The 25,041-nt window shown below is 48.3% G+C and overlaps 1 protein-coding gene across 1 annotated transcript; it reads right to left on the bottom strand.

The window, feature by feature from the left end:
* Positions 1-238: 238 nt before the first annotated feature.
* On the bottom strand, positions 239-23,577 carry SLC25A38 (solute carrier family 25 member 38). The gene is made up of 7 exons (XM_060180338.1): positions 23,191-23,577; positions 9,047-9,168; positions 8,155-8,239; positions 5,561-5,740; positions 4,627-4,795; positions 2,681-2,847; positions 239-883 (listed from the first exon to the last, which is right to left on the bottom strand). The coding sequence occupies exons 1-7, from the start codon at positions 23,545-23,547 to the stop codon at positions 761-763; spliced, it is 1,203 nt and encodes a 400-aa protein (XP_060036321.1). The 5' UTR covers positions 23,548-23,577; the 3' UTR covers positions 239-760.
* Between the last annotated feature and the right edge of the window lie 1,464 nt (positions 23,578-25,041).

Genomic DNA, 25,041 nt, shown 5'->3' with positions numbered 1-25,041 from the left:
TCACTCTCCGCCTGCAGGGGGGTCGCCTCACAAGCAGCGAAGCAGGTCTGCAGATGTCTGTCTTTCTCTCCCCGCCTTCCCCTTCCTTCTCAAGTTTCTCTCTATCCTATCCAAAAAATTTGAAAAAGTGGCCACAGGAGCAGTGGATTGATAGTGCAGGCACAAAGCCCCAGTGATAACCCTGGAGGCAAAAAAAAAAACCAAAAAAACCCAGAACAACTTCAAGTTCAGACAGGGGTCAAGACTGAGAAACTTTTATTTGGACGTTTAAGAGGGTAGGAAGTCACTGTCCTCTTATTTTCCAGAGTGTCTGAGAAGTTGATTCGGAGCCAATTAAATGTCGTCTTTTCTTTCTCACCCTAACATCACCTCAGATTCAGACTTCAGCCTAGCAGTAGTGACTCCTCTCTCTGGGGGAAGAAGGCCCAGTACTTCCTGCCACCCCCCCCACAGCTCCTTGGGCTTTCAGTTCCCAAAGAAGGCTGATGTGGTTAGGTGGGGCTACTCAACAGAGCTCTCTCTGGGCATGCCTCTTTCCGGTAACCTTATGGAAACCACAAACACTTCTCTGAATTCCCCAGTGTGCTATAGTTTTCCTTGACTCCTCTTTGGGGAGATTCCCAAGGCCTGAGTCAGACCCATCCACTCCTTCTTTGCTTGAAGTAGTAATTGAAGGTAAAGCAACTGCCCGGAGATGAAGCAGCCTTGGCCAGGAGCCGGGCAGGGCACCAGGTCCCATCCTTTCCCAGTCTCCTCTTGCTCAGGACTTCAGCCCCATCTTAGCCATCATCTCCTCGTAAACGGTCCACACCATGGCTGACATCAGAGTCCTGCGGAGGGCCCGGGGGACACTGCCCTGGAAGAAGCCTCGCAGTCCGTAGTCCTGTGAGGAAAAAGAAAGAGTTTGAGGGGCAAAGTAACAATACAGTTCTACACTGTGTGAGTGAGGGTCTCTCTCTGTTACCCCATTTTTGAGTCCTAGTTTGTAGACCTTCATAGCGTTGAGAGCTATGAACAGTAGAGACAACTGGTGAATTAAATACATAAGCAAAAGCTGTTAGGCTCTATGTTTCTCGGTTGCTCTACTTATGGAAGTTTATCCATAGTAGTTGAAAAGCTTAGAGTTTCACAATGAATGAGAGGAGCCAGAACACAACCCTAGGTCTTTGGTGTCTCATGTGGCATCAGGTCTCAGTCAGGACTCTGTCGCTCTAGCAGTTAGCTACCTCTTGGTTGAATGTCTTCGTGCGGGGTTGTTGTGTACACTACACAGAAGCCCTGGACCCCAAGTAGTAAACTGAAGTCTGCTGGCCAAGCCCCGGAGGAAGACTCCTTCTGTGGTTCACTGAAAGCTGAGTCGGTGGTCTTATTTAGGAATCAAAGACAAAGTGCCTCTAGCTGCTCATAACTGGGATTAGTTTTTTCATGCCACCTTTCATTTCTGCTGCTCTCACATATACTACTGTCCACTGACTCTGCTACATGGAAAAACTGAGAAAAAAAATAATAAAGTAACCGAAACATATAGGTGATGAACCATCGCTAAGGATATCTGTTTTCTTTACTGGGAGGGGGATTAATGGTCTACAGTCAACAGTAAAATACGATAGTTGGTACATGGGCCTCATCTGTCAGTTTTCTACATAACTCTAACCCCCAACCTAGGTCCTCCTCCGCCATTGTGTCCCAGGACCTGAACCCTCTTTTCTGAACATATCCCCCAAGGCGCTTTATTAGTTCTTAGAGCCTCCAGAGTTACCTTACTTGTCAAGTCTGGGGAATTTAGCAATATGCATGTTTACCAGCTCAGACTGTCCTAATGTAGGTGACCTCCCAGCCCCAACAAAGAAATAAGCCTTAGTTTCCATGCCAGCACAATGGAGTCAATGGAGAATTAAACAAACAAAAAATTGTACATTAAAAAAATATATATGTATATATATATATATATATATATATATATATATATATATATATATTATACTAGGGTCAGGCAGTAACGTGCAAGTTAAGCGCATGTGGTACGAAGCGCAAGGACTGGCATAAGAATCCCGGTTCGAGCCCCTGGCTCCCCACCTGCAGGGGAGTCACTTCATAGGTGGTGAAGCAGGTCTACAGGTGTCTGTCTTTCTCTCCCCCTCTCTGTCTTCCCCTCCTCTTTCCATTTCTGTCTGTCCTATGCAACAATGGTATCAATAACAACAATAATAACTACAACAATAAAACAACAAGGGCAACAAAAGGCAAAATAAATAAATTAAAAAAAAAAAATTTATATTGACCTTTGGGTTTTGCCCCAGAAATTTTGATGAAATCATCACAGCTTGTGACCCTGGATGGGATATTCCAATACTCCCCTCCCCTGCCTCATGTATTTGTAATGTGTAAAGGCTGAAAGTTATAGCTCCAGACAGAGAGAGAGAGAGAGGGCTGGGTGGTGGTGCACCTGGTTAAGCGCATATGTTACAGTGTGCAAGGATTCAGGCTCAAGCCCCCGGTCCCTATCTTCAGGGGGAAAATTTCATGAGTAGTGAAGCAGGGCTGCAGGTGTCTCTCTGTCTCTCTCCCTCTCTGTCTTCCCCTCCCCTCTGAACTGATCTGTCCCTATTCAATAATAAATAAATAAATAGAGAAAGAGAAAGAGCCTGAACCACAGAACCAATATTTACTCAAAATTTACTTTGAAAATGAGAGTCACTGCCTGTCCGATCCACTGGAATTTCACTGGCGAGAGCTGCATATGGGTTTTGATCACATCTGCAGGCTGAGTCACCAACGAGGCCAGAATACCAGCAAATATTCCACAGCTGAAGTTTACAACAGGCGTAAGGGCTGCATCCAGCTGGTCTGAAATAGGACAAAGGCAAGTCAGTCATTTCAATTTACTTTCCCCTCTCTCTCTCTCTCTTTTTTTTTTTTTGCCTCCAGGGTTATTGCTGGGCTTAGTGCCTGCACCATGAATCCACTGCTCCTGGAGGCCACCTCCCCCCGCTTTTGTTGCCCTTGTTGTTGTAGCCTTGTTGTGGCTATTATTATTGTTGATGTCATTCGTTGTTGGATAGGACAGAGAGAAATGGAGAGAGGAGGGGAAGACAGACACCTGTAGACCTGCTTCACCACCTGTGAAGTGACTCCCCTGCAGGTGGGGAGCCAGGGGCTCGAACTGGGATCCTTATACTGGTCCTTGTGCTTTGCGCCACGTGCGTTTAACCCACTGAGCCACCACCCGACACCCCCCCCTTTTTACCAGAGCACTGGCTTATGGTGGTGCAGGAATTGAACCTGGGACATTGAAGCCTCAAGCATGAAAGTCTCTGCATAATCATTATGCTGTCTACCTCTGCCCAAGTTTTTGTTTTTATTTATTAATTGGGTAGAGACAGAGAAACTGAGAGGGAAGGGGACATAGAGAGGGACAAAGAGGGGCCAGGTGGTGGTGCACTTGGTTAAGCGCACACATTACAGTGCACAAGGTCCCAGGTTCAAGCCCCTGGTCCCTGCCTGTAGGGGGAATGCTTCACAAGTGGTGAAGCAGGGCTTCAGGTGTTTCTCTGTCTTCCTCTCCCTCTCCCCCACTCCTCTCAATTTCTATCTCTATTCAATAATAAATAAATACAAATTCAAGAAAAGAGAGGGACTATTGCTGGGGCTGGGTGCGTGCACTATGAATCCACTGCTCCTGGAAGTCACTTTGACATTTTATTGCCCTTGTTATTACTGCTGTTGTTGGACAGGACAGAGAGAAATTGAGAGAGGAGGGAAACAGGCGGAGAGAAAGTTAGACAGCCGCAGACCTGCCCCACTGCTTGTAAAGAGACACCCCTGCAGGTGTCCTATCTCTCCCTGTCTCCCCTTTTCTCTCAAATTTTCTCTATCCTGTCCAATAAAATAGAAAAAATGGCTGCCAGGAGCAGTGGATTCATAGTGGAGAAATTAATACTATGGGTCGAAGAACTATCAAGTTGTTGGAAAAGTTATAATGTATTTTTCTTTTTCTATGCAAAACTGCATCATGACTTTTCCTATAACCCAATATATTTATGTTAAACTTCCTAACAGGCTAAGACGGTCTTTATTCTTAGGTGGGGCTAAGGAGGTAAGCAAAACATGCACCTCACATTTCTTGTTTTATTTATTGATTTTTGGATAGAGGCAGAGAGAAATTGAGAGGGGTGGGGGAGGTAGAGAGGAAGAGAGACAGAGAGACACCTGCAGGCCTGTTTCACTGCTTCTGAAGTGACCCCCCCCCCCCAACAGGTGGGGACCAAGGACTTGAACCTGGGTCTTTGTGTACTGGATTGTGAGTGCTAAACCAGGTGCGCCACTGCCTGGCCCCCAGGTCAGCAATCTCAAGGTCAGACAACTCTCGGAAATACTGTTGAAGAACCTACCGTTTACTCCGCCACCACCAGTGCCACAGACTTTTGCCTTGATGGGCTAAGATCCTGGCAAGGTAGGAACCACATCCATCACACCCACCACTGCACCCCGCCCTGGTACCTGGCGCCACAGTGATGACGCTTAGTTACCACAGCCGCTAAGAACTAACAGCCAGGAATGAGGATGAGGACATCCGTTCATCCCTGGGATGCCGTTTCCCCACCACACCGCCTTCCTTTATCTTACCGTGGAACAAAATATTTTTGGTTTGAGTGTAAAACATCAGGTAGATTCCAGAGAAAGGAGCATCGCGAAGGAGTGTAGCCGTCAGGCCACTGAAAAGGCCCCGGTGGCCCTCGTCTCGGTAGATGCTCCTCACGGCTGTGTAGATGCTCTTGTAGCCATACCTCCCACTCTGCAAAGGAGCACAGAGTCAGTGCCCTGTGTCGGGCACTGACCCAGATCCACAGGGCACCTGGGCCTCTGGCCCACATGCGGCTTGGCCTGCTCCCATCAATGGGTTCACTCTATTTTTTTAAAATTGTCTCTTTTAATTTACTTTTAATTTTTTAAAATATTTATTTTCCCTTTTGTTGCCCTTGTTGTTTAACATTGTTATGGTTATTGATGTCACTGTTGTTGGATAGGACAGAGAGAAATGGAGAGAGGAGGGGAAGACAGAGGGGGAGAGAAAGACAGACACCTGCAGACCTGCTTCACCGCCTGTGAAGCGACTCCCCTGCAGGTGGGGAGCCGGGGGGCTCAAACCGGGATCCTTACGTGGGTCCTTGCGCTTTGTGCCATGTGCGCTTAACCTGCTGTGCCACCGCCCAACTCCCTTAATTTATTTTTTAAATTTTCTTTATCTATTATTAGATAGAGACAGAGAGAAACTGAAAAGGGAGGAGAGGTAGAGAGGAAAAAAGACATAGAGACACCTGCAGCCCTGCTTCACCACTTGGGAAACTTCCCTCCTGCAGGTGGGGACCAGGGGCTTGAAACCGGGTCTTTGTGCACTGTGATGTGCGCCACCTAGCTCCCCCCCATAAATGGGTTCTCTGAGCATATCACCCACATGCTTAATTGTAAGTTGGAAAGTGACATCAGTGGCCACTTGATTCAAGAATCCAGGGTCTGGTAGCTCTCCCCCCACCCCAGGACCTAAATCAGTCTGACTCACCTCGTAACGTGTCTTGACCACAGTGAGGGGAGACATGCAGACCCCTGCGACTGAGCGAGAGCCCACGCCCAGCATGACTGACTCCAGGGCAGTGGGAGGATGGCCGCGTAGGAAGTATTGCTTGGACGAGTAGAGAGTGCCGAAGTAGATTCCAACCCCAGGGACACACCTCACTATAGACTACAGAAAGAGCTGAGGGTTAGTTAGGAAAGACAGGGACACCGCCAACGACTTGTCTTACCTGGGTTTCCCCAGAGGACCCGGGATTTGCATGGTGGGAGCTGACTCAAGGTGTGGAGGGAATGAACACTGTCAATAGCCTTTTTTTCCCCTATCTTTATCTAACCAGTGCCTCGGGCAACTTCATCCCTTGGGAAACTCTAGGATTCTAATCAGACCAGTCTTAGTTATCACAGGCTTTTGTGATTTTTTCCTTAAATATTTTAATTATTAATGAGAAAGAGAACCAGAGCAGTACTCTGGTACCTGCACTGCCAGAGACTGATCTTGGAACCTCATGCTTGGGTGTCCAATGACTTATCCACTGTGCTACTTTCCAAACCACAGGTTTTAGACATCAACACTTAGTTTTCATTAGTGGAGGGCTGCTATGGGCTAGGCACTGATCCCTGACATTTCCAGCAAAGTGATTTCTTCTTTTAATTTAAGTTTTTTAAAAAATTTATTTATTTATTTATTTATTCCCTTTTGTTTTATTGTTGTAGTTATTATTGTTGTTGTTATTGATGTCGTTGTTGTTGGATAGAACAGAGAGAAATCCAGAGAGGAGGGGAAGATAGAGAGGGGGAGAGAAAGACAGACACCTGCAGACCTGCATCAATGCCTGTGAAGCAAGGCCCATGCAGGTGGGGAGCCGGGGGCTCAAACCAGGATTCTTACGCCAGTGCTTGCGCTTTGCGCCACCTGCGCTTAACCCGTTGCACTACTCCCTGCCACTACTCCCTGCAAAGTGATTTCTTTCTTTTTCTTTTTCATTTTTTTGCCTCCACGGTTATCACTGGGGCTCGGTGCCTGCACTATGAATCTACTGCTCCTGGAGGCCAATTTTCCCAATTTTGTTGCCCTTGTTATTGCTGTTGGAGAGGCCAGAGAGAAATGGAGAGAGGAAGGGAAGACAGAGAGGGGGAGAGAAAGACAGACACCTGCAGACCTGCTTCACGGCTGGTGAAGCAACCCCCCTTGCAGGCAGAGAGCTGGGGTTCGAACTGGGATGCTTAAGCCGGTCCTTGCCCTTTGCACCATGCGCGCTTAACCCGCTATGCTACTGCCTGGCCCCCCCAGAGTGGTTTCTTTTGTTCTTTCTTTTGTTAAAAAATTATTTTACTGGATAGAGACAGAGAGAAATACAGAGGGAAGGGGAGATAGAGAGGGAAAGAGGAAGAGAGAGACACCTGCAGCCCTGCTTTACCACTCATGAAACTTTCTCCCCTGCAGGTGGGGTCCCAGAGTGGTTTCTTAAGGCCAGGTAGTGGCTGCAGAGATAGCTTAGTGGGTAAAGTACTGAGCTTTCAAGCTCAAGGTTCCTGGCTCAATCCCCAGTACTGCATGTAGCAGAGTAGTGCTCTGGCTTGTCTCTCTCTTCTCTGCCGTATGTGATACTCAGATGCCAGAGACAGGTCACTTTAAGAACACCAGGAAGACTCCAGGTAAAGAAATTAATGTACAGAGGGGGGCAAGGATGTGTTGATGGGCATGTGGCAGCTGGGCCTGATCTGGAGAGATGTTCCCACTACTGCCAACCCCCTCATGTTCCTTTCCTCTTTCTCTCCTTTTGCCAGCAGGGTGATCACTGCCAGTGGTCATTTTTTTTCTTTTTAAATTATATTTATTTATTTATTGGATATGTATTGGATAGGGACAGCCAGAAATCGAGAGGGAAGGGGGAGAGACAGAGACACCTGCAATATTGTTTTACCACTTGCAAAGCTCTCCCCTGGCAGGTGGGAACTGGAGGCTCAAACCCAGGTGCACTGTAACATGTGCGCTCAACCAGGTGTGCCACCATCCGGCCCCACCATTTTTTTTTTCTCTAGTCTTTCTTTTCTTGTAGAAAAATATATAAATATGAGGTAAAGAGAGAGGGAGAAAAAGAGAAACCTGAGGGACTCGGGCTGTAGCACAGTGGGTTAAGCGCAGGTGGCGCAAAGCACAAGGACCGGCAGAAGGATCCCGGTTTGAGCCCTGGCTCCCCACCTGCAGGGGAGTCGCTTCACAAGCGGTGAAGCAGGTCTGCAGGTGTCTGTCTTTCTCTCCCCCTCCTCTCTCCATATCTCTCTGTCCTACCCAACAATGACAACAATAAAACAACAAGGGGAACAAAAGGGAATAAAATAAATAAATAAATAAATAAATTAAAAAAGAGAGAAACCTGCACACAGCTCCACTGCTCAGAAAACTTCCCTCGACCTCTTACAGGTGGGGACCAGAGGCTTGAACCTGGGTCCTTGCATGTGGCAATATATGCAGGGTAGCACCGGGTGTGTCACCCCCTTGCACACCCTCCACAGGAAGATGAGAGAAATGAGCAGTTATTAAACGAAAGAAGGACAGAGAAGACCCAGGGGGCCGCTTACTGGGGTCATCCCTTTCCAGAGGCCCAGAAGACTCTCCGTGCGAACGACCTTCAGGAGCACAGTCCACATCCCGGCGCGTCTGGATCTGAAGGCAGACAAAATGGGGGCAGGGGAGGAGAAAGATCTCTTAGCTCACGCGCTCAGAAAAGGACTTCTGCAGTAATGTGGGTACAGGTCTGTGTCCACGACTTAGCACGTGCATGTCGATCTTAGCTCATGTGCTCAGATAAGGACTTCTACAGTAATGTGGGTACAGGTCTGTGTCCACGACTTAGCACGTGCAAGTCCATCTTAGCTCACGCGCTCAGATAAGGACTTCTGCAGTAATGTGGGTACAGGTCTGTGTCCACGACTTAGCATGTGCACGTCCATCTGGCCGTCCACAATGCAGTGAGACGGCTGTCTGCTTTATACACGTCCCTCGCAGTGCTGAGCCCCAGGTGGAAGAACAAAAGACACACTCAGAAAACCACTCACTACTTATACCAAGAAGCACAATCATGACACGACAGCCCGGGGCAGTGCGGTTTGAGTTACTGCTTAGCAAAATACCCCATTGTGTGGTCTGGGAGGTGGCACAGCGGATAAAGCATTCAACCATGAGGTCCTGAGTTCAATCCCCGGCAGCACATGTACCAGAGTGATATCTGGTTCTTTCTCTCCTATCTTTCTCATGAATAAATAAATTCTTAAAAAAAAAAAGACCCCATAGAATTAACCAGTAATGTCAAATGTAAAAAGTAAGTCACAGAAAATGTCCACAGAACACACGAAATCTTGGCCTGTGTAGAAACACTCTGAACTGACTGAACTCATCGAGACAGCCCTGGGCCTGTGGAGAGCTGCTGATGGTGTTTCCTCACTGAAATGGGGTGTGGGCAGCAGGCCTTACCCGTGGGAGGTGGGCTGGAGTGTCTGCAGACGCGTTTTGAGGACATCTAGAGGTTGGAAAAGGAGGGTGGAGCAGGTCCCACTGATGGAGCCACACAGGAAAGCCTTGATCACCGGATGTAGCTGCAGGGTGAATGAACACTGTCAGCCTGTCAGCAGCTCTGCACCAGGCCTCACCATCCCCTCACCCAATCACTCAATTCCCTTTTATTTTCTTTCCCTGCCATTAGAGCCTGTGCCATGACTTCATCATTCCTAGCTGCCTTTTAAAAAAATATTTATTTATTTCCTTTTTGTTGTCCTTGTTGTTTTTATTGTTGTTGTAATTATATTGTTGTTGATGTCATCGCTGTTGAATAGGACAAAGAGAAATGGAGAGAGGAGGGGAAGACAGAGAGGGAGGAGAGAAAGATAGACACCTGCAGACCTGCTTCACCGCCTGTGAAGCGACTCTCCTGCAGGTGGGGAGCCAGGGACTTCAACCAGGATCCAGTCCTTGCACTTTGCGCCACGTGCGATTAACCCGCTGTGCTACCGCCTGACTCCCCCCAGCTGCCTTTCTTTCTCTCTTTTCTTCCTTCCTCTTTTGATTAAAAAAATTTGAGAGACACTTGTAGTCCTGTTTAACTGCTTGCAAAGCTTTCCCCCTGCAGGTGGGGATCAGGGTCTCAAACCTGGGTTCTTACACATTACAACATGTGTGCTCAATGAGGTATGTCACTACCCAGCTCCTTCCTTCTGTCCTTCCTCTCTCTTTCTTTCTTTCTTTCTTTCTTTCTCTCTTTCTCTTTCATAGACAGAAAGAAGGGGGAGAAATGCTTGAGAAGGTAGGAAGCAGGGTCCTTTCACATGGTTCTTACACACTCTACCTGGTATGCCACCTGTTAGCCCCCTCAATCAATTCCTTTATAAGGAGCTCTTAGAATCTCCCTGCAGTGGGCCCCTTCAGAGAAGGGAAGGTGAAGGCTGAAATTAACAGTGCTAGAATGTGGTTAAAGACATACAGCAAGAGGTGGGTCTTCTGTCCTTGTTGACAATAATTCCTACTGAACAACATGTCAATTTCCACCTGTGAACTATGCCACTGACCACATTCCTTCATGGTCAAAAGAGCTATTGGTCATCCCCTTCTTCTAGCGTTTGCCCTTCTTCCGTAGCCAGTCAACAGCGTCAGGTTGAGCCTGATGTCAAGTTTCGAGACCTCCTTTGAATCTGGAGAGGTGGCAGTCGTTGACTATGTGGGTCCTAGTCTGTCTGGAGCCGCAGGGGCAGTTCGGGTCGTCTCTGGCTCCCCAGCGATGGAACATAGCGGCGCACCGGCCATGGCCTGTTCGATAGCGATTGAGGAGGGCCCAGTCATAACGTGCTAGGTCAAAGCCGGGTTGACGCTGGCAGGGGTCTGTGATGAGGTGTTTGTTCTTTACCTCAGCTGACTGCCAGCTCTGTTTCCAAGAGTCTGGAACAGAGAAGTTCAGTGTAGGCGTAGGGGACCAGATTGGGTGACGAGACGTCAAGCGTTGGACAGGGTGGGCGAAGATCTCCGCGTATATTGGCAGGTCCGGTCGAGCGTAGACGTGGGAAATGAACTTAGATGATGCCGCATCCCGACGAATATCTGGTGGGGCGATGTTGCTAAGAACTGGCAGCCATGGAACCGGGGTGGAATGGATGGTTCCAGAAATTATCCTCATGGAGGAATATAATTTGGAATCGACCAAGTGGACCTGGGGGCTACGGAACCATACTGGGGCACAGTATTCTGCAGTGGAATAGCATAATGCCAGAGATGATGATCGTAGTGTGGAAGCGCTCGCGCCCCATGAGGAGCTGGCCAGTCTTTCAATGATGTGATTCCTCGCGCCCACCTTTGCTGCAGTTTTTATGAGATGTTCGTGAAATGGCGATCGAGAGTAACGCCAAGATAGACTGGCTGGGCTTCATGCCGGATTCTCGTACCGCCAAGCTGCACATTAAGCTCACGCGAGGCCGAGCATGGTGTAGATGGAAAACAGATGATACCGTTTTTGCAGTGCTAGGGATTAGTCGCCATTTTTTACAGTAATCAGATATCAGAGACATGTCTTTCGTGAGTGTTTCCTCGAGGATGTCGAACTTGGATGCCTGAGTTGCACAGCAGATGTCATCGGCGTAGATGAACTTCCTTGAAGAAGTTTCTGGGAGGTCATTGATGTAAATATTAAATAGCGCAGGAGCCAGAACAGAGCCCTGGGGGAGGCCACTTGAGACAAGTCTCCATCTTATCTTCACCAAAGCAAAGTCAACCAAACTGTTCAACTCTTGTCATGAGCGGTTTTATTTTCTTGTATCAGGAGAAGCAAAACAAAGTGTCAAGTTAACTTTCATATATTAATCTCCCCTCCTCTTACCAGAGCACTGCTCAGCTCTGGCTTATGGTGGTGTGGGGGGCTGAACCTGGGACTATTCAGGCGTTATAGTCTCTTTGCATAAACATTATGCTATCTACCACCCCCACCTCATTAATAGTTTCCAAGAAGGCACTCTGGTGTAATATTTGAAGGCTGAACACACACTTCCTAGCATATTCTGTGCTTACATTCTCAGGTTTTGTTTTCACAATACTAGACATTTTCCAGTATGTCCTTTTTTAAATAATATATTTATTTTCTCTTTTGTTGCCTTTGTTTTTTTTATTGTTGTAGTTATTGATGTCATTGTTGGATAGGACAGAGAGAAATGGAGAGAGGAGGGGAAGACAGAGAGGGGAAGAGAAAGAGAGACACCTGTAGATCTGCTTCACCACCTGTGAAGCGACTCCCCTGCAGGTGGGGAGCTGGGGCTCGAACCCAGATCCTTATGCTGGTCCTTGCGCTTTGTGCCACGTGTGCTTAACTTGCTGCGCTATCGCCTGGTTCCCGCAGTATGTCCTTTTTGTCTCTTTCCTAATAATGTCCTGTTTTCACAATGTACATCCAACCAAGTAGAGCACCAAGGTACAGTTATCATCTCCAAGAAGTGGACCGTTACTCATGGGGGTAGGTAATTGGTAAAATAATTCAGAAGCAAACAAATATGAAGCAAAAACATGAAGAATGCCATTGTTAAGCAGCTATGAGCTCTCCTATATAAATGCCAAGTTTTGGGGGCAGGACAGTAGTGCACTGGTTTAAGCACACACAGTACTAAGTGCAAGGTCCTCACAAGGATCCTGGTTCGAGCCCCCAGCTCCCCACCTGCCGGGGGGTGGGGTTTGATTCACAAGCAGTGAAGCAAGTCTGCGGGTGTCTTTCCTCCCCTCTCTCAGTTTCTCTCTCTGTCTTACCCTATTAAAAAAAAAAAAAAAAGGAAAAAAATGCCTCCAGGAGCAGTGGATTTGTGGTGCTGGCACCGAGCTCCAGCAGTAACCCCGGAGGCAAAAAATAAATAAATAAATAAATAAATACGCCAAGTTTCCCTTGCCTCTTTGCAGCTTTTGTCTACTGTGCCTTTCTGTCAGGATATCTGCAGCCTCTCTCTGCCCCTTGTCTATCTCTCTCATCAGAGCCCTGCTCAGCTCTGGCTTATGGTGGTGCTGGGGATTGAACCTGGGACTCTGAACTTCTACACTCTTGCTGGTGAATTTCCTAAGAAAACCCCCCTTTGTTTCGTCCTCTACTTGGCCTGTTAGGAGTTCTTTCACAGACTCACAAAACTGAAACCAGACACATCCCCACAAAATATCTCACAAAGGAAGTGAAATAGCTTAGCAAACAACAAGCAAACACCTGAAACTTCCTGTCAAACTAGCAAATTTCCAAAATATAAACTTACCCTCCACCCAAGCCTCACCGGGACACAGAGAGATGTTCCACAGAGCAACAGTCCTTCTGGGACTTAGAACAGGTAGTCGGGCGGTAACACAGCAGGTTAAGCGAAGGTGGCGCAAAGCACAAGGACTGGCGTAAGAATCCTGGTTCGAGCCCCGGCTACCTACCTGCAGGTGCATCACTTCAAAAGCGGTGAAGCAGGTCTGCAGGTGTCTTTCTCTTTCCCTCTCTGTCTTCCCCTCCTCTCTCCATTTCTCTCTGTCCTATCCAATAACGATGACATCAAGAACAACTACAACAATAATAACTACAACAAAAAAAAGACAACAAAGGCAACAAAAGGGCAAATAAATACATAAAAATAAGTAAAATGGGAGGGGGCAGGAGGTGAGCAGTGGCATACTCATTTGAACACAACTATCAAATACTTAGAGGAAAATATTGGCAGAACTCTTTTCCGCATAAATTTTAAAGACATTTTCAATGAAACGAATCCAATTACAAAGAAGACTAAGGCAAGTATAAACCTATGGGACTACATCAAATTAAAAAGCTTCTTCACAGCAAAAGAAACCACTACCCAAACCAAGAGACCCCTCACAGAATGGGAGATCTTTACTTGCCATACATCAGATAAGAGTTTAATAACCAACATATATAAAGAGCTTGCCAGACTCAACAATAAGACAACAACCCCATCCAAAAATGGGGAGAGGACATGGACAGAATATTCACCACAGAAGAGATCCAAAAGGCTGAGAAACACATGAAAAAATGCTCCAAGTCTCTGATTGTCAGAGAAATGCAAATAAAGACAACAATGAGATAACACTTCACTCCTGTGAGAATGTCATACATCAGAAAAGGTAACAGCAGAAAATGCTGGAGAGGGTGTGGGGTCAAAGGAAGCCTCCTGCACTGCTGGTGGGAATGTCAATGGGTCCAACCTCCGTGGAGAACAGTCTGGAGAACTCTCAGAAGGCTAGAAATGGACCTACCCTACGATCCTGCAATTCCTCTCCTGGGGATATATCCTAAGGAACCCAACACATCCATCCAAAAAGATCTGTGTACACATATGTTCTTGGCAGCACAATTTGTAATAGCCAAAACCTGGAAGCAACCCAGGTGTCCAACAACAGATGAGTGGCTGAGCAAGTTGTGGTATATATACACAATGGAATACTACTCAGCTGTAAAAAATGGTGACTTCACCGTTTTCAGCCGATCTTGGATGGACCTTGAAAAAATCATGAAATAAGTCAGAAACAGAAAGATGAATATGGGCTGATCTCACTCTCAGGCAGAAGTTGAAAAACAAGATCAGAAAAGAAAACACAAGTAGAACCTGAAATGGAATTGGCATATTGCAGCAAAGTAAAAGACTCTGGGGTGGGTGGGTGGGGAGAATACAGGTCCATGAAGGATGATAAATGACATAGTGGGGGTTGTATTGTTAAATGGGAAACTGGGGAATGCTATGCATGTACAAACTATTGTATTTACTGTTGAATGTAAAACATTAATTCCTCAATAAAGAAATAAATAAAAAAAAAAGTAACAGGGCGTTTGTTGGTGGGGGCATATGGTAATATCCTGGTGAGATAATACAAGAGGATCTCCTGCATGATTATCTCTTGGGGCAGAAAGCTCACTCCAGATGAGAGCAAATGCAAAAACAAGAGACAGAGGCTCTGAGAGAGTTGCCAACAACATGGGAAGCTCCAGGTAGGAGAAATATTCATGGAGATCCATCTCAGAGACATCTTGTTTTTCTCCCAACACAAAGGAACCAGAACAATACATCTGTAAAGTACCTGTGGCACCCAATTAGAAAATTAGGGAGTTGGGTGGTAGTGCAGCGGGCTAAGCACAGGTGGTGCAAAGTGCAAGGACCGGCATAAGGATCCCGGTTTGAGCCCCTGGCTTTCCACCTGCAGGGAAGTCGCTTCACAAGCAGTGAAGCAGGTCTGCAGGTGTCTGTCTTTCTCTCCCCCTCTGTCTTCCCCTTCTCTCTCCAATTCTCTGTTCTATCCAACAACGACATCAATAACAGCAATAATAATAATAACCACGACAATGATTAAAAAAAAGGGGGGGTAACAAAAAGGGGAAAAAAAAAGCCTCAGGAACAGTGGATTCATGGTACAGGCACCGAGTATATATATATGTATATATATATATATATATATCACACAAAAAAGAATGAATTTGTTGGAAGGATAGATTAAGAGTCAGTCAATCAGCTGCTCGGTCTAGGAAGGAACAGCAGGGTGCTCAGGTGTCTTGACTTGCAATGGAACTGAATTCCATGGAACCTCCTTTATTTATTTTTATATGTTTTTTTTTTTTAACATGAGATTTTTTTTCTTTTTTTTAAAAAAACTTTATTTATTTGATATAGACAGCCTGAAATCGAGGGGGGAGGGGGAGACAGATAGGAAAAGAGAGAGAGACATGTGTAGTCCTGCTTCACCACTCACAAAGTTTTCCCCCTGCAGGTGGGGACTAGGAGCTCGAACCCGGGTCCTTATGCTCTATAACACGTGCACTCATCCAGGTGTGCCACCACCCAGCCCTTGGAATCTTCTTTATATTAACATAAGCATGTCACATATTTGGCTCTAGATGACACCTAATTTTCTTCTTTTAAATTATTATTTATTTTCCCATTTGTTGCCCTTGTTTTAGGTTAGGGTTAAACCGGGGGCTCGAAACGGAATCCTTTTGCCTGTCCTTGCCCTTTGAGCCACGTGTGCTTAACCTGCTGCACTACTGCCTGACCCGGTTTTAATATTTAAAAAATTATCTTTATTTACTTATTGGATAGAGCCAGTCAGAAATCAAGAGGGAACCTGGGTTCAAACCCTCGGTCCCTACCTGCAGGGGGGAAGCTTTGCGAGTGGTGAAGCAGGGATGCAGGTGTCTGAGTCTATCATCCCCTTCCCTCTTGATTTCTGGTTGTCTCTATCCAGTAAGGAAAGATAATAAAAATATTTAAAAATTAGAGTAAAATAAATAATAAATACTGGCTCTTAGCACCATGTTTATAAGCTTGTGAGGTTTCAAAAGGTGGTAGAATTGATAAAGTGATTACAACTAAGCAAAATGTACACACTACAAGAAGCCTGTGCCACAGCACAACACTCCCTCCTCGATAAGGAGAGGGGTCCTGCTCTCTGTTCACACTTGTTCCCAGGAGTTTTGTGTTTCTCAGTCTTATCCTTAAGTCCCTCATTCCTACATACACCCAACCCCGCACCAGCACCTCTAAAAACAAGCTTGAAAGTCTCCAATTTCCTCATCTCCACTCTCAGCCACTGATCACTGGTCCGGTCCATAGACTTCGCCATCCAGCTCTAGTCCAGCTAAAGCCGCTCCACTGATGCTGCCTGATGTGCCAAGCACCTGCCACCGCCCCGACTCCTCCACATCCTGGTTCCTCTTACTTGATCTCTCTGTTGCATCTGAGACCGCTGATCCCCTTCTGTTTGTTCTAAGTGTTTTCCCTTTTCAGGCTGTCTCTCAGTCTTCTGGCCTTGGCTTCAGATGTTTCTGTTCCTCTTATCTCCTGAGCCGCAGACACTCTGGGCGAACACACCACAACACACACACACACACACACACACACACGCCTCTCTCGGTTCTGGGTGTTTCCTTTCCTTTCCTTTTTTTTTTTTTTCATTTATTTATTTGTTATTGGATAGAGACAGAGAGAAATTGAGAGAGAAGGGGGAGATAGAGAGGAAGAGAGACAGAGAGACGCCTGCAGACCTGCTTCACCACCTAGTGACTCCCCTGCAGGTGGGGAGCCGGGGGCTCGAACTGGGTCCTTGCCCTTTGCGCCATGTGCGCTTAACCCGCTGTACTACCACCCGACCCCCCTTCATTTCCTTTTCAGGCTGGTTTTCTGCTTCTCTTCAGCCTCATACTGTCCAACCCCAGGCTTCCTCCACTTACCTCCTGCCAATGGCTCACAGGTGCCTCACACTTTACAAAAGGGAAACTTAGTCAACAGGATCCCACAAACCTGTCTCTTCTTCAGCCTGCACTGAGATATTTGGGTGGAAAAATCTGAGGGCCACATAAGACTCCTCACTCAGCCTACAACTTTATGACCAAGTCCTGCTGGTGACCCCACAGTCTCGCCAGAGCTTGTCGCTGTCGGGGAGTGAAGGTGCTCTCAACAGAACACCCCTAGTGGCTCAGAGCTGCTTTCTCAAGACATGCCCCTTAGGTGTTGAGATCACTGTAAGCTGGCCACAGGCACCTCAGGTGGTATCTGCAGACCTGAATTTAGCTCTCTCCATTTAGCACTCTGTCCATCCACCCCAGCCGGGACCTGGGTGCCCTTTGTGACTTGGCCTCCCTGCACTCGCTCAGTCTGCCTCCTTTGTAGCTCTCAAATTCCCCTCCTTCTGTCTCCCCCTAGTTCAGAGCTCTATTGTCTCTGGCCTGGGTACACACCTAGTCACTTCACCTCTACACCCAACCCCCTCAATCCTGTGGCCAGGCTCATCTTTTAAAATCCCAAATCTAATTACTTGCTTCCAGGTGCAAAAACCCTTTCATGAGAAACTGTTTTGCATAAAGTTGTAAATTAAAAAAAAAATGAAACAAAAAACTAGGATGGGAAAAACACAACCAGTGATAGATGTGTTAGCAAGCACAATGGCAGCCTAGGAGGTGGGACAGTGGGTAAAGTGCGGGGCCCTCAAGCATGTGGCCAGAGTGATGCTCTCATTCCTTTCCATCCCCCTCTTTCAGTGTTTTATTTGTTTATTGGTTAGAGACAGGCAGACAGAGAGATTAATAAGGAAGGAGTAGATAGAAAGACAGAGAGAGGGAGTCCTGCGGTAGAGTAGTGGGTTAAGCGCACGTGGCGCAAGGCGCAAGAACCAACGGTAAGGATCCGGGTTCCTGGCTCCCAACCTGCAGGGAAGTCGATTCACAGGCGGTGAAGCAGGTGTCTGTCTTTCTCTCCCCCTCTCTGTCTTCCCCATCTCTCTCCATTTCTCTCTGTCCTATCCAACAATGAACGACATCAACAATAACAATAATGACCACAACAAGGCTACAACAACAAGGGCAACAAAAGAGGAATTTTAAAAAATGGTTTCCAGGATCAGTGGATTCATGGTGCAGGCACCGAACCCCAGCAATGACCCTGGAGGCAAAAAAAATAATAATAACTACAACTAGGGCAACAAAAGGGAATAAATAAATAAATATTTAAAAAGAGAGAGACAGAGACCTGCACTCATGAAGCTTCCCCCTGCAGGTGGGGCTGGGGGTGGGGTGGGGTGTGGGGAACCGGGGTCTTAGCACACTGTAACATGTGTGCTCTACCAGATGCACCGCCCAACCCTCTATCTCTCTTTCTCATTAATAAATACTAAGTCTTAAAGAAAAATATTACGGGTCCAGGCAGTGGCGCACCTGGTTGAGGCACACATCATAGTGTGCAAGGAGCTGGGTTCAAGCTCCTGGTCCCCACCTGCAAGGGGAAAGCTTCATGAGTGGTGAAGGAGGGCTGCAGGTGTCTCTCTCTTTTTCTCCCTTCTCAACTTCTCTGTCTCTATCCAATAATAAATAAACGAATAAAAAAAAACTAAGAAAAGGGCGGGGGTAGATAGCATAATGGTTATGCAAAGAGACTCTCATGCCTGAGGCTTGGAAGTCCCAAGTTCAACCCCCCACACCACCATAAACCAGAGCTGAGCACTGCTCTGGTAAAAATGAAATAAATAGGGGGTTGGGTGGTAGCATAGTGGGTTAAGCACACATGGCGCAAAGTGCAAGGACCAACATAAGGATCCTGGTTCGAGGCCCTGGCTCCTTACCTGCAGGGAGGTCACTTCACAAGTGGTGAAGCAGGTCTGCAGGTGTCTATCTTTTCTCCTCTCTGTCTTCCCCTCCTCTCTCCATTTCTCTCTGTCCTATCTAACAACGACAACAATAACAACAACAATAAAAAACAACAAGGGCAACAAAAGGGGAAAAAAATAGCCTCTAGGAGCAGTACAGGCACCGAGCCCCAGCAATAACCTTGGAGGCAAAAAAATAAATTAATAAATAAGTGGTCCAGGAAATGGTGCAGTGGATAAAGCATGAGACTCTCAAGCATGAGGACCTGAGTTCAGTCCCCGGCGTGATGTCTGGTTCTTTCTCTCTCTCTCCTCTTATCCTTCACACTAATAAATAAATAAATATACAAAAAATAAATAACTAAAATACTAAGAAAGAGGGGACAGGCAGTGGTACCTCCAGTAGTGTGCACACATTATCATTGCAAAGACCTGGGTTCAAGCTCCTGGTCCCCACCTGCAGAGGAGAAGTTTCACAAATAATGAGACAGTACTGTAAGAGTCTGTCTCTCCCTCTATTCCCCCATCTCTCTCAGTTTCTCTCTGTCTCTATCAACACAAGTAAAAAAAAAAAAAAAAAAAAAGGAAGGAAGGAAGGGAAGGGAAGAAGAAAGAAAGAAACAATGATTGACATCAACTGTGCCACTGGCTTCCAGAGCCCTTCAGGGACTGTACTTCGTTTGGCAAAGAGCCAGTCAGCACAGGAGGAGAAACAGACTTCTGAGTGTGTGTCTGCTTCTCAGTACATCAGGCTCAACCTGACGCTGTTGACTGGCTACGGAAGAAGGGCAAACGCTAGAAGAAGAAGAAGAAGTGAAGAGAAGCCCCTGAGGAAGCCAGCTTATCCTAGCTTTTCCCATGAAGCCCCAAAGGAGGTGTCCACAGCCCTGGCAGTACTGCAGGCAGAGACCAATTGTCCCACCTGCTGGAAGTCCGTGAGAGACACTGTCACCATCAACCATGGGCAAGGCCTCTGTCACTTCTGTATCCAGCAAACCTGGAAAGATCTATGGGACCAATTCCCTTACCGTGTCTTCCTATTTCCTTTTATTTTTTCTGTTTTAAATATACATATTTTTTTAATTGGATAGAGACAGGCAGAAAATTGAGAGAGTAGGGGGAGGGAGGGAGGGAGGGAGAGAGGGAGAGAGACAGAGAGACACCTGCAGCCCTGCTTCACCACTTTTGAAGCTTCACCCTCCTGCAGGTGGGGGACTGGGGAATTGGACCTCAGTCCTTGTGCACTGTAACACATGTGCTCAACCAGGGGCACCAGCACCTGGTCTCCCGCCTTCTTTTTTCTTTATTGTCTAGGATTATTGTTGGGGCTTGGTGACTGCATGATGAATCCATCACTCCTAGTGGCCATTTTTTCTCTATTTATTTGATAGGACAGATAGAAACTGGGAGGAATAGGGGAGACAGAGCAGGAGAGACACCTGCAGATCTGCTTCACCACTCCTAAACCTTCCCCCCTGCAAGTGAGGAGTGGGGGCTTGAACCCTGGTCCTCATGCATGGTAATGTGTGTGTTTAATTGGGTGCACCACCCACTCCCTACACCCCGACTTTCAATTCCACTGTCAACAGCAAGCTAGGAAAGATGACCAGCGGCACCCAGCTTCTGCACAGCATGAGGAATGAGGTGCGGGGTGCTTGTGAGAGGCACAGGCAGACAGTGTGCCTCTTCTAGTGCTGTGTCCCGGTGCACTCAGTTTCTCAATCATTCGGGCCGCTAGGTTCAAGTTCTACCTCTCATCACAGGAAAAGGCTCAAAGGTTACATGGGGGTGGGGGTGGGGGTAGGGGGAAGGCAGTAGCTCAGCGGTTAAGTGCACATGGCTCCAAGTGCAAGGACCAGCAAAAGGATCCTGGTTCAAGCCTCTAGCTCCCCACCTGCGGGGGGGGGGGGGGGGTCGATTCACAAGTGGTGAAACAGGTCTGCAGTTGTCTTATCTTTCTCTCCTCCTCTCTGTCTTTCCCTCCTCTCTTGATTTCTGTCTTATCCAACAACAACAACAACAAAAAATGGCCTCTAGGAGCAGTGGATTCATAGTGCAGGCACCAAACTCCACCAATAAACCTGGAGGCAATTAAAAAAAAAAAGAAAGAAAGAAAGGTTACACTGGGTCTCTGAAGAAACAGGTGTAAGATGTTCAGGAGCTTCTAGTTAAGCAAAACAGAAAACTCCTGAGACTAAGAGACAAAGGGGGGAACTAAACTCTGAATTTGATAACTTGAACCAGTTTGTAGAAAGGGAGCAAGAGGCAGCTCTATCCAGGGAAGACAGGGACATTCATCAGAAACTCTGTGCAAACATAACTGCCCTTTGAGACCATATTCCACACTCAAGCCTCTATTCAAGGAGGAGGCAGAGGGCAGTGTAGGGTCTGAGCTGCAAGTGCTGAGGGGCGTGGGAGTATCCAGTACAGGTGTGGAGGCCTGGAGCCCCAGATGTGTGCTCCATCCTGCTGGGGAAGGAGGGAAGCAGTCTTCCTCCTCTGTAACTGACCCTGGAGATAATTACCCAGAAGTTTAGAGAAATGGTGACTGTGGGTTCACCAACAGCTTATCCCAATCTGCTTGTGTCTGAGGATATTTGGTCTATGACATTTATGAAGAAAAGGGGGTGGGGATGCACTTGGTTGAGCACATATGTTACAATGCCCAAGGACCCAGGTTCAAGCCCCCAGTCCCCACCTGCAGGGGGAAAGCTTTGCAAGTGGTGAAGCAGGGCTGCAAGTGTCTCTCTCCCTCCCCTTCCTCTGGATTTCTGGCTGTCTCTATCCAATAGATAAAGATAGTAAAAAAATAATATGGGGAGTCAGCCCTGGCTCCTCACCTGCAGGGGAGTCGCTTCACAAGCAGTGAAGCAGGTCTGCAGGTGTCTATCTTTCTCTCCCCCTCTCTGTCTTCCCCTCCCCTCTTCATTTCTCTGTCCTATCCAACAACAATGACATCAATAACAATAGTAACTACAACAATAAAAACAAGGGCAACAAAAAGAAATAAATAAATGCTTAATAAAATAATAATGCTTAAAAAAAAAAACACAACAAAAACGGGGGAGGAGCACAGTTCTTCAGAAGCCAGAGAGATTTCTGGCTGATCTAGAGGTCCTGGGTTCTGAAGAGATCCACTTTCCTTGAAGGAAAAGCCACGAGGGACTTAAGTCTACCTGGACTATGAGCTGGGTCAGATTGCCTCCTACAATTTGAATGACAGGTCACACATCTATTCTTCCCAGCAGACATTTTCTGAATCACTACAACCTTAGCTCTGTGTCAAGAGATTCTAAACCTCTAAAAATCTTGCACAGCACCAGGGGGAAGATTCATGCATGGTGGAGAAATGTTGTGGGGCCTCTCAGTTCTCTCTTTCTCTCATCTCTATCTGAAATTTAAAAAAGAGGAAAAAAGACGAGGAGTGGACGGAATCGCACAGGCTGGAAGCCCCAGAGCGAATAAACAAAACCGAACCGAACCGAACCACATTCCAGCTTGGTGCCCTCAGGCAGCTGCCACCCAGGTCCTCTAAGCTAGGCCCCGCCTCCAACCTCCAGACGCCTCCCGGGCACCCGTGTCTGCCCCGCCTCCGCCTCCACCAATGGAACTTGGCGGCCCGACCAGCGCAGCCAATCCGGATGAGGGGGCGTGGCTTCCTGCAGCACGTGCACCGGCAGCCTGGGCCGAACCACATCGCCGGCTTGGACCCGCTTTTCGGGTTTACAGCAGTTACCGTGCCAAAGGATTGTTTAAATATACCTCCGGGAGCGCTTCCTCTCCCCTCTTCCCTCCAGGATTCCAAGTCAAAGAGGCACCTCACAGCGCTGGCAGCTTGCTGGGGGCGACGTGGGCACCGCCCAAGGCCCCGGCGGTCCGGCCCCTGTCTGCACACATTGCAGCTGCCTGAGACCGTGGCCTGCTCGTTCCCAGGGCTGGGCTGCAGCTCCTCTGCCCTACCCCCCCATAACCCCTGTGTCCAAGTCCGTCAGGGCGGAGGCCCCAGCAGGTGCCGAGCTGCACGCACCGGGCTCGGAAGGCGCCTCCCGGACCCGGGCAGCCTGCAGACGGCCTCCCTGCCCCAGCCTGGCCTCCCGGACCCGGGCAGCCTGCAGACGGCCTCCCTGCCCCAGCCTGGCCTCCCGGACCCGGGCAGCCTGCAGACGGCCTCCCTGCCCCAGCCTGGCCTCCCGGACCCGGGCAGCCTGCAGACGGCCTCCCTGCCCCAGCCTGGCCTCCCGGACCCGGGCAGCCTGCAGACGGCCTCCCTGCCCCAGCCTGGCCTCCCGGACCCGGGCAGCCTGCAGACGGCCTCCCTGCCCCAGCCTGGCCTCCGGACCCGGGCAGCCTGCAGACGGCCTCCCTGCCCCAGCCTGGCCTCCCGGATCCGGACAGCCTGCAGACGGCCTCCCTGCCCCAGCCTGGCCTCCCGGACCCGGGCAGCCTGCAGACGGCCTCCCTGCCCCAGCCTGGCCTCCGGACCCGCCGTTTACCATGAGCGTCTCCACCTGCTCGCCCACATCCTGAGCCTGGAGCGCCGACAGCGCCTTCTGAAGCATTGGCGAGGAGGCTGCGAGTGCGCGGAGCTCGGGGGCTGCAGCGCGGCCCGGCCCGGCCCCGGAGACCGGGAGAGGGCGGTGGACCCCAGGAGCCTCCTGCGGCCGCTCGGGTCTCGGGCGCCCGCCCACCGCTCCGGGGCCGCACCTGGGCACCGCTCGCCGCTCGTCACTCGCCCGGCGGGCCCCGCGAGCCCATCGTGGCCAGCCGCAGTCTGGGATCCTGGGATGAGGCGGAGAGAGCAGGAGCCGAGGGAAAGCCGGAGGGAAGCGGCAGGAGCCGGGGCTGAGCATCCGGGGTTGACCCCGCGTCACGTGACGGCGAGGGCGCGCTCCTTCGCGCCACCTTCTGGGCACAGCGGGAACTGCCCCTCCTGCCAGAGCTCAGCTTGTGGGTGCAAAGTCGGAGCCCCAGTATTTACTATCCTGACCTTTGCTGCCCAGTGCAGTGCCTGTGGCCATTGCGGCTAATAAACTCTTGAAATGTGGCTAGCCTGACTGAAGAATGGAATTTATTTTCATTAACTTATAGTAAATACGGAAGCAGTGTGAATTAATTTTTCTAACACGCGATTTTCTTTTTTCTTTTTTTTTAAATTTAAGAAAGGATTAATTAACAAAACCATAGGGTAGGAGGGGTACAACTCCACACAATTCCCACCGCCCAATCTCCATATCCCACCCCCTCCCCCGATAGCTTTCCCATTCTCTATCCCTCTGGGAGCATGGACCCAGGGTCATTGAGGGTTGCAGAAGGTAGAAGGTCTGGCTTCTGTAATTGCTTCCTCGCTGAACATGGGCGTTGACTGGTCGGTCCATACTCCCAGCCTGCCTCTCTCTTTCCCTAGTAGGATGGGTCTCTGGGGAAGCTGAGCTCCAGGACACATTGGTGGGGTCTTCAATCCAGGGAAGTCTGGCTGGCATCCTGATGACACCTGGAACCTGGTGACTGAAAAGAGAGTTAACATACAAAGCCAAACAAATTGTTGAGCAATCATGGACCCAAAGCTTGGAAAAGTGGAGAGGAAGTATTAGGGAGGTACTCACTGCAAACTCTAGTATACTTCTGCTTTCTTACTTTGGTGCCATACTCCAAACTCAGTCAATTTCTGCTTTGCGTTTCTACTTCTTTTTTTACATGCTTAACATTCCCCAGATTCCCATTTAGCAATACAACCCCCACTATTTCATTCATCATTTTTCATGGACCTGTATTCTCCCCACCCACCCACCCACCCCAGAGTCTTTTACTTTGGTGTAATACTCCAATTCCATTTCAGGTTCGACTTGTGTTTTCTTTTCTAATCTTGTTTTTCAACTTCGGCCTGAGAGTGAGATCATCCCATATTCATCCTTCTGTTTCTGACTTATTTCACTCAACATGATTTTTTCAAGGTCCATCCAAGATCGGCTGAAAACGGTGAAGTCACCATTTTTTACAGCTGAGTAGTATTCCATTGTGTATATATACCACAACTTGCTCAGCCACTCATCTGTTGTTGGACACCTGGGTTGCTTCCAGGTTTTGGCTATTACAAATTGTGCTGCCAAGAACATATGTGTACACAGATCTTTTTGGATGGATGTGTTGGGTTCCTTAGGATATATCCCCAGGAGGGGAATTGCAGGGTCATAGGGTAGGTCCATTTCTAGCCTTCTGAGAGTTCTCCAGACTGTTCTCCACGGAGGTTGGACCCATTGACATTCCCACCAGCAGTGCAGGAGGGATCCTTTGACCCCACATCCTCTCCAACATTTGCTGCTGTTACCTTTTCTGATGTGTGACAT

Source organism: Erinaceus europaeus, chromosome 21 (assembly GCF_950295315.1).
Source record: "Erinaceus europaeus chromosome 21, mEriEur2.1, whole genome shotgun sequence".
In the NCBI taxonomy this organism is placed as follows: Eukaryota; Metazoa; Chordata; class Mammalia; order Eulipotyphla; family Erinaceidae; genus Erinaceus; species Erinaceus europaeus.
This window is presented reverse-complemented; position numbering and strand designations above follow the sequence as displayed.

Excerpts from the sequence above, each read along its gene's own strand:
- SLC25A38 (XM_060180338.1), bottom strand. The coding sequence starts at position 23,547 with ATGCTCAGCCCCGGCTCCTGCCGCTTCCCTCCGGCTTTCCCTCGGCTC. Across the intron at positions 9,169-23,190 it reads AGCAGGTGGAGACGCTCATG|CTACATCCGGTGATCAAGGC; the intron begins GTAAACGGCGGG and ends TTCACCCTGCAG. Across the intron at positions 8,240-9,046 it reads CTCCAGCCCACCTCCCACGG|ATCCAGACGCGCCGGGATGT; the intron begins GTAAGGCCTGCT and ends GTCTGCCTTCAG.